This window comes from Stenella coeruleoalba, assembly GCF_951394435.1.
Source record: "Stenella coeruleoalba genome assembly, chromosome: 6".
NCBI lineage: Eukaryota > Metazoa > Chordata > Mammalia > Artiodactyla > Delphinidae > Stenella > Stenella coeruleoalba.
In genome coordinates this window covers 69,453,110-69,466,653 of record NC_137151.1, presented here as the reverse complement: position 1 = coordinate 69,466,653, position 13,544 = coordinate 69,453,110, and the positions used below count along the sequence as shown (strand labels likewise).

General features: G+C 33.7%; 1 protein-coding gene across 2 annotated transcripts in view; it reads left to right on the top strand.

Annotated features, from left to right (window-relative positions):
* Nucleotides 1-12,811, top strand: part of SP3 (Sp3 transcription factor) — a 63,565-nt gene extending 50,754 nt beyond the window's left edge. For both annotated transcript variants that reach the window (XM_079923831.1, XM_079923830.1), the window contains exons 5-7: nucleotides 2,700-2,892; nucleotides 8,456-8,652; nucleotides 11,040-12,811. In XM_079923831.1, the coding sequence (XP_079779957.1) occupies nucleotides 2,700-2,892; nucleotides 8,456-8,652; nucleotides 11,040-11,356 (707 nt within the window). In that variant the 3' untranslated portion in view covers nucleotides 11,357-12,811. The remainder of the gene's footprint in view (nucleotides 1-2,699; nucleotides 2,893-8,455; nucleotides 8,653-11,039) is intronic.
* Nucleotides 12,812-13,544: the final 733 nt, after the last annotated feature.

The following is a 13,544-nucleotide window of genomic DNA, read 5'->3' as shown; positions in this document are numbered from 1 at the left end:
TTTCTGCTGTACAATGAAGTGAATCAGCTATATGTATATATATATATCCCCTCCCTCTTGGACCTCCCTCCCCCGCCCCCAATCACGCCCATCTAGGTCACCACAGAGCACCGAGCTGAGCTCCCTGCGCTATACAGCGTTTCCCATTAGCTGTCTGTTTTACACATGATAATGTGTATGTATATGTCAGTCCCGATCTCCCAGTTCATCCCACCCTCCCTTACCACTCACCCACCATGTCCACACGTTTGTTCTCTATGTCTGCATCTCTATTCCTGACCTGCAAATAGGTTCATCTGTACCATTTTTCTAGATTCCACATATATGTGTTAATATACAGTATTTGTTTTTCTCTTTCTGACTTACTTCATTCTGTATGACAGACTCTAGGTCCATCCACACCTCTACAAATGATCCAATTTTGTTCCTTTTTATGGCTGAGTAATATTCCATTGTATATATGTGCTGCATCTTCTTTATCCATTTGTCTGTCGATGGGCATTTAGGTTGCTTCCATGTCCTGACTATTGTAAATAGTGCTGCAGTGAACATTGGGGTGCATGTGTCTTTTTGAATTATGGTTTTCTCTGGGTATATGCCCAGTAGTGGGATTGCTAGGTCATATGGTAGTTCTATTTTTAGTTTTTTAAGGAACCTCCATACTGTTCTCCATAGTGCTGTATCAGTTTACATTCCCACCAAACAGTGCAAGAGAGTTCCCTTTTCTCCACACCCTGTCCAGTATTTATTGTTTGTAGAGTTTTTGATGATGGCCATTCTGACCAGTTTTGATCTGCATTTCTCTAATAATTAGTAATGTTGAGCATCTTTTCTTGTGCCTCTTGGCCACCTGTATGTCTTCTTTGGAGAAATGTCTATTTAGGTTTTCTGCTCTTTTTTTTTTTGCGTTACGCGGGCCTCTCACTGCTGTGGCCTCTCCCGCTGCGGAGCGCAGGCTCCGGACGCGCAGGCCCAGCGGCCATGGCTCACGGGCCCAGCCGCCCCGCGGCATGCGGGATCCCCCCAGACCGGGGCACGAACCCGCGTCCCCTGCATCGGCAGGCAGACTCTTAACCACTGCGCCACCAGGGAAGCCCTCTGCCCATTTTTTGATTGGGTTGTTTGTTTTTTTGATGCTGAGTGCATGAGCTGTTTGTATATTATGGAGACTAATCCCTTGTCGGTTGCTTCATTTGCAAAACATTTTCTCCCATTCTGAGGGGTGTCTTTTCATCTCGTTTATGGTTTTCTTTGCTGTGCAAAAGCTTTTAAGTTTCATTAGGTCCCATTTGTTTATTTCTGTTTTTATTTTCAGTACTCTAGGAGGTGAGCCAAAGAAGATCTTGCTGTGATTTATGTTAAAGATTGTTTTTCCTATGTTTTCCTCTAAGAGTTTTATAGTGTCTGGTCTTACATTTAGGTCTTTAATCCATTTTGAGTTTATTTTTGTGTATGGTGTTAGGGAGTGTTCTAATTTCATTCTTTTACAAGTAGCTGTCCAGTTTTCCCAGTGCCACTTATTGAAGAGACTGTCTTTTCTCCATTGTATATTCTTGCCTTCTTTGTCATAGATGAGTTGACCATAGGTGTGTGGGTTTATCTCTGGGCTTTCTATCTTGTTCCGTTGATCTATATTTCTGTTTTTGTGCCAGTACCATACTGTCTTGATTACTGTACCTTTGTAGTATAGTCTGAAGTCAGGGAGCCTGATTCCTCCAGCTCCGTTCTTCTTTCTCAAGATTGTTTTGGCTCCTCGGGGTCTTTTGTGTTGCCATACAAATTGTAAAAGTATGGAATGCTTCATGAATTTGTGTGTCATCCTTGCACAGGGGCCATGCTAATTTTTTCTCTATCCTTCCAATTTTAGTATATGTGCTGCCAAAGCTAGCACTCATGTATTGTTTTCTTTTTTTTTCTTTTAATTAGTTTTCTGAGTTGAAAAAACCTCTTAGTTTCACATAAGGAAATGATGTTATATCATTATCGATACAAAGAAAGATGTTTGGCTATGCTGACAGAACAATGTAACTTCCTGCCATATCCACTCTTCCTCACCATTGCATGCTCATTTTGTTTCCCAGTCTGCTTTATAATAAAACTCATTGAAAATAGAAACTCTCTCATACTTATGCACCTCCTTCCACAATGATATTGTGGTTGTGGCCATTATAGATTTTTAGTAAGGATTGACTTTAAAACTTAAGTTTATGAGTAATAATTTCATTGTACCTACTGATAGGCATAATTTCATTCCCATAGGACCTACATTTTGCATTCCCATAGTATCTACAAATATGCGTAATTGATACACGCTGTAAAAAAGAGGTTTAACAGGCATTAGAATTTGTTCTATTCTGAGTTGACCATTGATATATTGACTATTTGAACAGTTACAACTGAAGTTTCAGATTGTTTTATGACTCAGCTTGCTCAAAAGAAATTGGCTTTCTTAATGAATTTTTAAAAGCAAGCTCTCATGGTGGCTTTATTCTCTTTTTGGCTTAATCTCTGATATTTAGAATAAAATAGATTGTTTTAAAAGAATAATCCACAACAAGGAGCAATGATTATGCTCCACAAACAGATGATTTTTTACTTTTACATAGTATTTATTCATTTTACCTTAGAGAGGCTCAGATCTCATGCTATCATTTTGGGCCAGTGGGCTGCTTCTCATCTGTATTTGTTTTCTTCTTTAGATATTAGGATCAAGGAAGAAGAACCTGATCCTGAAGAGTGGCAGCTCAGTGGTGATTCTACATTGAATACCAATGATCTAACACATTTAAGAGTACAGGTGGTAGATGAAGAAGGGGACCAACAACATCAAGAAGGAAAAAGACTTCGAAGGGTAGCTTGCACCTGTCCCAACTGTAAAGAAGGTGGTGGGAGGTATGCACACACGAAACATACTTTTCTTTTTAGACCGTTAATATCATCACCCTAATTTTTGAAATGCTGCATGCCATGTCACTTAACTAAGGGAAATTATTCATTACATGATCATCTTGTGTGTTTGTCTGTATGAGTGTGGCAGAAAAAGTTAGAGAACAAAATATATGAAATCAAATTTTCAGTTCTAAATGCCTGTTTTAAAAAAACTAAAATTACTTAGTTTACTTAAAAAAAAAAAGTATAGTAAGATGCCATTTAACAGGCCCATATTGGATATTAGTCTGTTTGCAAACCAGCAATGGATTTGCCTAAATACTGATTAAAAAGCTGCTTCTTCTCTACAGTAGAAACTAACACAACATTGTAAAGCAACTATACTCCAATAAAAATAAATTTTTATAAAAAGTTGATTCTTAGCTTGAGAATAGCAGTTATATAAGTTCAGAAATTGTTAATAAAGCATAAGTATTTTCCATTTTCAATAGAAATGAATAATAAGCCTTAATGATGGAATTTTTTAAAAAGTGGAACTGTAATATCTCCATTCAGTGTTTTCAGAAATATTAAGAAATAATAACGTGACAGGAATAAACTCAAAACAGATCAGTAATTACATTAAATGTGGATGGATTAAGCTTAATAATTGAGAGATTGACTCTCAGATCATATTTAAAAGACATAAAGCCCAGCCTTATATTGATTATAAGGAACATCTCAAATTGGTGCAGGAATGTTGAAAGTAAAGGAATGGAAAAGACTTATTAGGCAAATGTTAACAAAAAGGAATCTTGGACATGGTAAGATTAAGGTGAAAATATCAAATGGATAGATAGGGATATATTTCTTTTTTTTTTTTTTTTGCATTATGCAGGCCTCTCACTGTTGTGGCCTCTCCTGTTGCGGAGCACAGGCTCCGGACGCGTAGGCTCAGCAGCCATGGCTCACGTGCCCAGCCGCTCCACGGCATGTGGGATCTTCCCGGACTGGGGCATGAACCCGTGTCCCCTGCATCGGCAGGTGGACTCGCAACCACTGTGCCACCAGGGAAGCCCAGTGATATATTTCTTAATAATATGAAGTTTTCACCAAGAAGATTTAATAGCCATGGTACCTTTTCCCCACAACTTTGAAATACATAGAGCAAAAACTGATAGAACTCTAAAGACATTATAACCATGTCCTCTAGTCATAGTGAAAGACCTTAATATAACTCTCTAAGAAATGAACTATTTAAATAGACCAGAAAAAAAAAAAAACCCCTGTTAATGAACTTGACCTAGTAGAGCCTCTCTGCCTTTTGAGTTGTTTTGTACATTGGCCAGCCCATTCACAATGATAGTAATGACTAGTAACTGTTAATACTGAGAGCTTACTGTGTTCTAGATGGTCTTATAAGTGAGGCATGGAGAAGTTGAATGATTCTTTACAGCATACACAGCTGGGATTTGGACCCAGTTTCTTATCAAGGCCTTAACCACTGCACTGTACTGCCTCCCAGGTGAATTTGCTTCTTCTCCATCTGATCCTTAGGCATTTGTATTTCCTACTGGTAATTATTCACTTGTTTGAAGTTTTACTTATTCTTTGAAATGTTTTGGTCAATTTAAATAAGTTAGTGTGGAATTCTGGTTAGACAACTTTTCTGAAATTTACTCTCATTTTTACGGGAACTTTCAAGATAAATTTTCATGAAAGTCAAATGTAACTGAGGGTCAAGGCCTTGCCTGTATTTTGCTTATTCTTTTCTTTAAATTGAAAATCTTTTAAAATTATTTTTATTAAATTAATACATGTTCATAAAAATTCAGAAAATATAGAGAAGTTTTAAAAGAATACCAAACTTCTACCCTACTTCAAGATGACTATTGTAACATTTTTGTATATATCCTTCCAGACTTTACTCTCACTGTTTTATGTGTCTGTTTTTCTTTTGAAAATTTTTGTGATCATATTTCCAAGTGTACATAGAGTTTGTATCCGTTTTTTATGACTGTATGGTATTCTATGGTATGGATGTGTAAGAATTTAACAACTTTTGGGAGTTTATTGTTGAAATTCTAATTCTTACACATATATCTTTGCACATCTGATTATTTCATCATTATAAGTTGGCAGTGGTGGAATTGTTTTATCAAAGGGAATTGTCTGCTAGAAAGGTTGTATCAATTTATACTCCCATCAGTGGTGTATGAGAGTATGTTTTCCCACACCCTTGCCAACAATGGATTTTATAATTTTTAAAAACCTTTTAAAGTCTCAGAGATGAGAAGTAATTCCTCACTATTGTTTTATTCAGTATATTTTTGTTACTTTATTTGAACATTTTTTGTTGTGTTATTTTACCATTTCAAAATTTCTTTTGTGAATTATTTCTTTGTCTTTTGTGAATCTGTTAATTTGTCATATGTGCACATATTTTTTTCCAGTTTTACATTGTCTTTCAACTTTGTCAGTGGTTTGCAAAATGCATTTATTTACACAAGTAAAGAAAGTTCTCACTTAAAGCTTGCAAACCTTTTTTTAAGCACAAAATTTTTAGTTGAGATGCATTATTATCATGCTATTAAAAGTCTTCCTTAAACTGAGGATTATAAAAATACTCATATTTTTCCAGAACTTTTGTGAGTTCACTTTTTAATAACTTATTCTAACAATTAAAATTGAAGTTCTTAAGAAAAACAACTGTTGTTTCTTAGAGCTCATTTGAACAAAATTCAACTAATATACTCATGATAGGCACAATTGTATCATTGACAGTTGCTGCATCTAATTAATAGAAGCACAACATATAGTAAATCCTGTTCTGCAAAGGTGAGGTAGGTGGCACTTTATACATTTTAGAATATTAGCCTTTCCGCAACAGTATTCTTTTAAAAAAATAATAGTACGTATAAAGTGGCATCTTTAGAGAACTAAATTTTATTTTTTTACCTTTTTGAGCAAGGTGTAAAATATAATTAAATATTTAAAAACTGTATTCATTTGGGCATTTAGCCAATGTTTATTAAGCAGAACCAGACTTCAGAAACTTTATACTCTAGTGGAAGAGACAATTTTATAAAGTAAAATAAATTCTAAAGGCGTTATTGTTATATAGGTTTTGTGTGGTTTAGACAACCTCAATCCAGTTTTAAAAAATTTAAGTTAATTTGTAAAATCTGTTTTCTTCCCTGTTAGCCTTTCAGTTTGTGTTCCGTTTCTCCTGTCCCAAGCAAAAGACTCGATTTACTTAACTTTTCTTAATCCCTCTACTCAGAATTTAGCTTTATTTATTGTGTCACTCTGTCTTTGCATTATTAAAATTTTGGGAGCAAGTTTAAGCAGTCAAGAAAATGAACTTAAAATTGTTAGTTTTGTAAGATCATGTAATAGGTATTAGTGGTGTAACTATATAAATCAAGAGGAAAACTTACGGTAATCTTTTACTACTTGAAGTTTGTTGATAAATTCACTTCAGTTCTCTTCCTTCACATCACATGCCATAAATCCATATCTGGCATATCTAGATCTTATCTTGAGTAAAAAAATTTTTTTAAAATAAAAACTTGGACCTCGGTATTGGACTTTTTCCCTTATATTGTATATTTTTGTGTGCCCCGTCTCCATTTTTTTTTCTTAGTTGCCTGTCCCATTTTCAGACAACGAGTATGTCTTGTTACCTTATAATTCAGTTGATGAAAACATCTTTCCCTGGATTTTTGGTTCTTTGGGAACTCATATTTGTTGCTGTAATTTGTTATAGTCTTGTGCTTTGTTCGTGCTCTCAAAGCTAAATTTTGCTAAGTTAGTAAAATAGCACTTTTGAATTTATAAAAGCACATTGATTCACCTGAGTGGTAGGATTAGAAGAGAGGCAAGAAGATAAGAGTGTAGAGTGAACTGAATTGGGTTCTCTGTGAAATTGCTATGGTGAACACAATATGTAAAATCGGTTTGTACACCAATAGCCACAGACATTGCTCTTTTTCTTAGGGCCATTTAAGAATAAAACAAATTTAAAAAGCTAAATTAAATGGAAATATTATTGGCTTTGGTTAAGACTTTGGCATTGCAGATGAGCCAGCAAAACCTGTTTCACTCAACTCAGCTCTTTGAAGAGAGTAGAAATTGGGGGTGGACTGGAGCAGAAACTAGAATTGTGTTAGATTATGACATCCTTGCCCTTGAGACAACAGCATGACTCCTCCTTGTCTTTACTTATGCTATTCCTCTGCCTGGAATGCCTTCCCTCCTTTCTATCTAAATCCTACCCACCTCCTCCACGAAGCCTTCTCTAACTACTGGAGCCCACATTGATGTCTCCCTGTTCAGAACACCTATGGCATCTAACAGCCAGCACTGCACCGTTTAGCACTGTTTGTCCTATGGCAATTTCACATGCTACTGAGTGTGAGTACATTAAAATATAAATGTGGGGAAATATGCATTTTTCCAGTAAAATTTGAAAAACGATAGGTATATTATATACAGGAGGATTTGCAGGCTTATGGAAGGTTTACAGGCTATACCTAGACTGTGAGATTGTGGGAGGAGGGGAAGTTGGGGGGGGGGTCTTAAATGTACCTTTTTGTAATCTCAGAGAAACTGCAAAGTTTATATAATATGATTTTGACAGTTGATGAGTCTAAAATGTCATTTTTTTATAAACTCATTTGTTTTTATTCAGTAACTAGCCTTTTTTTTTTTGAGGTTGAGTAATAACATTTCTATAGTGTTTAATATGATTTGAATATCAGTTCTGGAATCAAAATCGTTTTCTTCTTGCTTAGGCTAAGATACCTGTGTTCACCCATCTAATAAGCACATATCTTCTAAACCCTGTTCTTGGTATCAAATACTGAAATGTAACAGATGTCAAATTTTGCAATGTGGAGAAACTGCATTTTATTATTTCTCTGATTTATAATTTTGGGTATCTTTGCATGGTTAATAGGGAATTTTAACTGTAAAGATAATTTTAATTTATTTCATGTAGTTCTAGGGATCTAAGACAATAGCTTTGTCTAGATTTTTTTCTCTGATTTTCTCCAAGTCGGTGTATATTCAGGGTGTGGCCATACAAATATGTGAATAAATAATGCTTATATCATCTTAATTTAAAGTCTTCTTAAGGTGCCTTAATTGTACCTATGATTAGTTATGCATTTATTGTTGGTTTATTTACTTTTTAAATTAGCTGACATCATGACTTTGAATAGGCCATTTAGTTTCTGGTACAACTAATTTAATCGGATTGGGCCTATGCATAGAATTTGGGAATGGTTCTGACCGAATAATAAATAACTTTACTATACTCTTTATGTATGAAGTGTTCTTTTAAATTATATATTTCTTGAGCATATTTACATTTGGACAACACTCACATTAGTTGTGGAGTAAAATGAATATGTAAAACTTATTAATTTTTCTTTAAATTGATTTTAAATGGTCTTGGTTTCTGATTGACCTCACAGTGATAATGTCTTCTATTTGAAATTCAACATGGGGAGTATGATATGAGTGATAATGTCCATTTGAATATTTTCATATAAGTATATATTATTCTGTGTGTGTTTTTTAGAGGTACCAATCTTGGGAAAAAGAAGCAACACATTTGTCATATACCAGGATGTGGTAAAGTCTATGGGAAGACCTCACATCTGAGAGCTCATCTGCGTTGGCATTCTGGGGAGCGCCCTTTTATTTGTAACTGGATGTTCTGTGGTAAAAGATTTACTCGAAGTGATGAATTACAGAGGCACAGAAGAACACATACAGGTTACTAATATTTACTTTTAACAGATAAAAATTAACTGTAAGGCTACATACTACCTTGAAATTTTTTTTAAGCATACCTTACTGAACTGAATCTTTAAAAATATGACCAATTACATCATATTTCTATCTTCAGTAACACCAATTTAAAAACACTAATTCCAAACAAGTCAGTATGGCTTATTTTATAAAATAATGTTTCATTTTATGCAGACTTTGGTTAGCTTTTGTTTTCATATTATTCAGTGTCTTAAGCCACATTTATCCATCATTGTTAATTATGTTAATGTTTTAAATTAGTTGTGTGTTTTTACTCTTGATCATTATCTTCTTCTTCCTCCTTAACACTGTAATAAATAATAATTCCTTTTCCTCTGATAAATTCAGGCATTTCACCCTTTCTTGTTTTAATGTGTGTGAGGTAAGCAAAAGATATTTCACTGAGGAATAACCAAGGCATTGTTGATGTGAAGACTCTTTCATTTAGTTGTTTTAACACATAGTGTTGTGTGGTTGTTACATGAAATGGACCTAGGAATGACCCAAATTGAATTCTAACTTAATATAACATATACAGATATTTTTCTTCTACTGCCATTAATGATCAAGGTGTTCATCAGTCTGTGCTCAATACTGAAGAATTGAAAAATATATAATGCATTTACAAAGTTTAGAGAGCTTAGAAGAAAGAACTATGGTGAAACGGTGGACGATATGGATTTTGAAGTCTCTTAGATCTAAATATATAAAATAACCCATGAAGTATGTAGTAGTATGTTACATGCTCTCCTCGTTTTAATTTCTGTCTCATCAGGTAGGTAGACAGATGAGCTTAACCTGTTTGAAACTGCAACGGACAATATAAGAAAGTAGATAAAGTGTGCTTGGAGGCAGAGATCATTATTGTTGGGATAGTAAGGCATTTTTGAGCATGGCCCTATAATAGAATTTTCCTCAGTGGAATTTGATCAGCAGGATATAAAAAGAAATAATGTAAAAGGGAAAAAAGGTCTATGATCAAATAAGTGTAGGAAACACTGTGTTAAAGAGGGTTACTATACAAGTACCTTCAAGGAATGCCTCTTAGGACCTTTAATAGAATGTTAATGAGCACTGTACATCTCCCAAGTCGCGGGAGGTAGTGGCAACCTCTCATTGTGCCATTTTGCCATTTTGCCATGGAGTATGTCTCAGGACTAATGTTCCAAGAGAAGCTTTGGGAAATACCTTCCCAGAAGAATAGAATAGTATATGAATAGAAGAAGTGAGATCATTTGTCACGAGTGAAGATGAGATTTTATTTAACACATTTCTGTTACGTAGGATTGAACCACGTTATAGAAGTCATTGGAAGTTAGGTAATGGAGAGTCTGAACTGTTTAGTTATCTGCAGGTTACTCTTGCATTCCCATACCACTTAGTACAGTGGTGAAGTTTTGTACTGTAATAAAATTTGGTATTTAAGGAAGATTTGTCTGGCATTGATTTGTTGGATTGGAAAGGGAGAGACTAGTGTGCCATTGTAATATAGTTCAGGCATGAGGTCTGATGAGGACCTGCTGAGAGGAGAGGTGCTGGAACAAGAGATACGTAAGAAAGACATTTTGAAGAAAATAAATTAAGAAAATACTGGATTTGTTTATTGGTTGAGTTCTCCTTAGATTCCTTGTAGGTTGGCCTTTTGCCTTATCTTCTACTAATTGTCTTACATAGTAGGTCTTCAACATAATAGAAGTTCTGTCTGTCTTTTGTATTTAAAATAAGTATTTAAGCTGGGAAACAAATTTAGGCATCATAGAGTCTTATTAACTTTTAACATCATGATTTATTAGGCTTGCTCTTGATTATTCCAGCTGAAATCAGGTCATCTGGCCATCTCCATTATTCTTGGGACTACTCAGTCTTTATTAGACTTCAAGCTTGTGTCTTGGCTTTAATCTAGAAGTACTCTGTAGTTACTTAAATTCGCATTTAAGAGTTGAAGGTTGAGTATCAGGGATCTGACATGTTAATAATACCTTAAATATAGCTTAAAACAGTGTATTTTTCTTTAGAGAAGTATGCTACAGATAGTCGTTTTTAAGCTGGTATTTTGTAACAGATGTTTCAAAACTATTAGCATAGTTGAGGTATTAAATTCTTACCTGAATATCAGTGTATAATAAGTTTGAAGATTGCTTTTCATCCAGAAATAAAGGTGACATGTTTATTTAGGGGAAAAGTATTCTATGAGAGAAATCTTGCAGGGACAGCTCATGAAGCTAATATAGTTCTAATTGAACTCTGCTCCCTGTCCCTAACTGTCAGTGTTGGCTTATTTTCTTTCTCAGGGAATGATGAATCTATTAATGTTAAATTTAAAAGACTAAGTAACGTAATTTCTTCAACAGGTGAGAAGAAATTTGTTTGTCCAGAATGTTCAAAACGCTTTATGAGAAGTGATCACCTTGCCAAACATATTAAAACACATCAGAATAAAAAAGGTATTCACTCTAGCAGTACAGTGCTGGCATCTGTGGAAGCTGCACGAGATGATACTTTGATTACTGCAGGAGGAACAACACTTATCCTTGCAAATATTCAACAAGGTTCTGTTTCAGGGATAGGAACTGTTAATACTTCCACCACCAGCAATCAAGATATCCTTACCAACACTGAAATACCTTTACAGCTTGTCACAGTTTCTGGAAATGAGACAATGGAGTAAATATTACACAAATACTTATTCATCGTGGTTATTTTTATACAGTAGTGAGAAGAACATTGTTCCTAAGTTCTTAGATATCTTTTTATTGATGTGCAAAAATTTTTGGATTGACAGTAACTTGGTTATACATGACACTGAAATGCCTTACTTTGTATGATATTCCATAGTATATTAAAAATGGTAAAATTGCATGGGTTTTGTAGGTACTTTTGGAATCTAGAAGAAATGAAATTTTACCAAGTTATATAAAGAGAAAATTGAATTTAACAATGCGAATGGTAGTCTAACCAAATGCATCAATCCTGTGTGGTTTAGTGTAAAAATGAGAACATGTTGGTATTTATCTATTGTAAGATAAAAAAAAAAGTTGGTGGGTGAAAGAAATCATGTTATGATAAAAAAAATTTTTTGTAATTTTCTTGATGACTGGAATTTTTATTATGCATAACTGACAAATCAAGTTTCCAAGCAAATGTTACATAGTGTAGGCTTTACTTAGCTTATCAATTTGTCATTTTGAAGCTAATTATTTTAATTAGGTTAACTATGTACAATATTTTAAGCATTACTCTTGTAAGATTTTGAAAACTACATTTTAACATGGAACTCTAGGGATAGTCACCTTTTAAATCCTGTTGAAAAGCCATGTTTAAGATTTAATTTGCCAAAATAATGTCTTGTTAATATTCTTTCAATAACGAAGTTGGGCAATATAACCAATGTTTAAAAAAGTTTAAAATGTATAGGTTGAGGCATTTGGGTGGTAAGAAAATGTTATAGTGAATTATCCCTTTTCTTGAGTATTGGAGGACCAAAAAAATAAGGTGTTATTGCGTCTTAGCAGTGATTTTTTTTTTTTTTTTTTTTTTTTTTTGAATCCAATCTTGTTTCCAAAAACCACATGTCTGCCAGGGCCTTAAAAGCCATCATGTAAATTACCAGTAAAGTATAACATATGCAAACATAACAAAATCACTTCCATAGTGACGATACTCCAACCATATGGATATTAGTCATAGAGAACTAGAGGTTTTATGATATTTTTTTAAGTCTTTTTTTTTTGTTTGTTTTGTTTTTGGTCTAGGTAGTCAGTCTGCACTTAAATATCAACCATTTTGCTTTTTCCCTTAAAATTTATATGTATCCAGTACATTTAATTGAGAAATGTATGTTTTTTATTATGCTGTATTTTCTTTTTATTTTTTAATTATTGTTTATATTTTCAATTATTAAAAAATGTACAAAATAAAGTTTCATTGCTGGTCTTGTAAGAGCTATACAATTTTCCAAAATGTATACCTATAACTGCAGCAGTTCACTTATTTCAAAAATTTGGGATTCTGTTCATTTGTTATTCTTAAGACCACCTCAAATTTAAAGGCTACCTTATTGTACGTTTAAAGTGTATTATAACAGTGTGGTAGTTAATAAAACACTATTTTTTTTTTCTTTTGAGTTTGTTGTATTCCTATGCATTTAAAATAATTGCAGTGGTATGGGATAAGAAAATCAGTGTGATTTATTTTTCTTAGCATTTTATTTGCAGATTCTTGATTTCAGATGCTGAGATTATTGTAAACAGGTATATTAAAAAGGGAAGAGTAGAGGCTCTAGCAGATTACTATTTTTTTTGCCTAAAAATGAACTTATTAAATAGAACTTTTGAAAAAAATCTTTTAGCCCACATTGATTCATTAGAATTTTATCAATCCATTTTGCAAACCTTATTTTTCCATTGTTTGTTTCCCCTGTTAAAGCAATGCAGGATATTGATTTATCAAAAACTTGAGTTTACATGAAGATTCTTGAAAATGATAGCATAAGACAAGCTTTGGTAACCATGGCAAGAGTTATTTGAAAGGGTTATGTTTTTGAATTTATATATGTCTAATCATAAAGGCAGGGTAAGAGGGAAGGAAAAATTAACAGGATATTGACTATTTTAGATATTTTAAAATAAAAAATCCAATTACTTTCTACGTGTATACAGTGGGGTTAAAGATTTCCATTGTCTGTTTTCCAGGCCCAATCTGATACTGTCAGTAATATCTTTGAACGCATAGGACAATGCTAGATACACATAAAAACACAAAGTTTTTTCTCATGTGAGACTTAAGCTTGTGATGTGAAATAGGAAGTATTACTTGGAATCATAGAAATTAATGAATGTACATTTATTTTGAAGTTA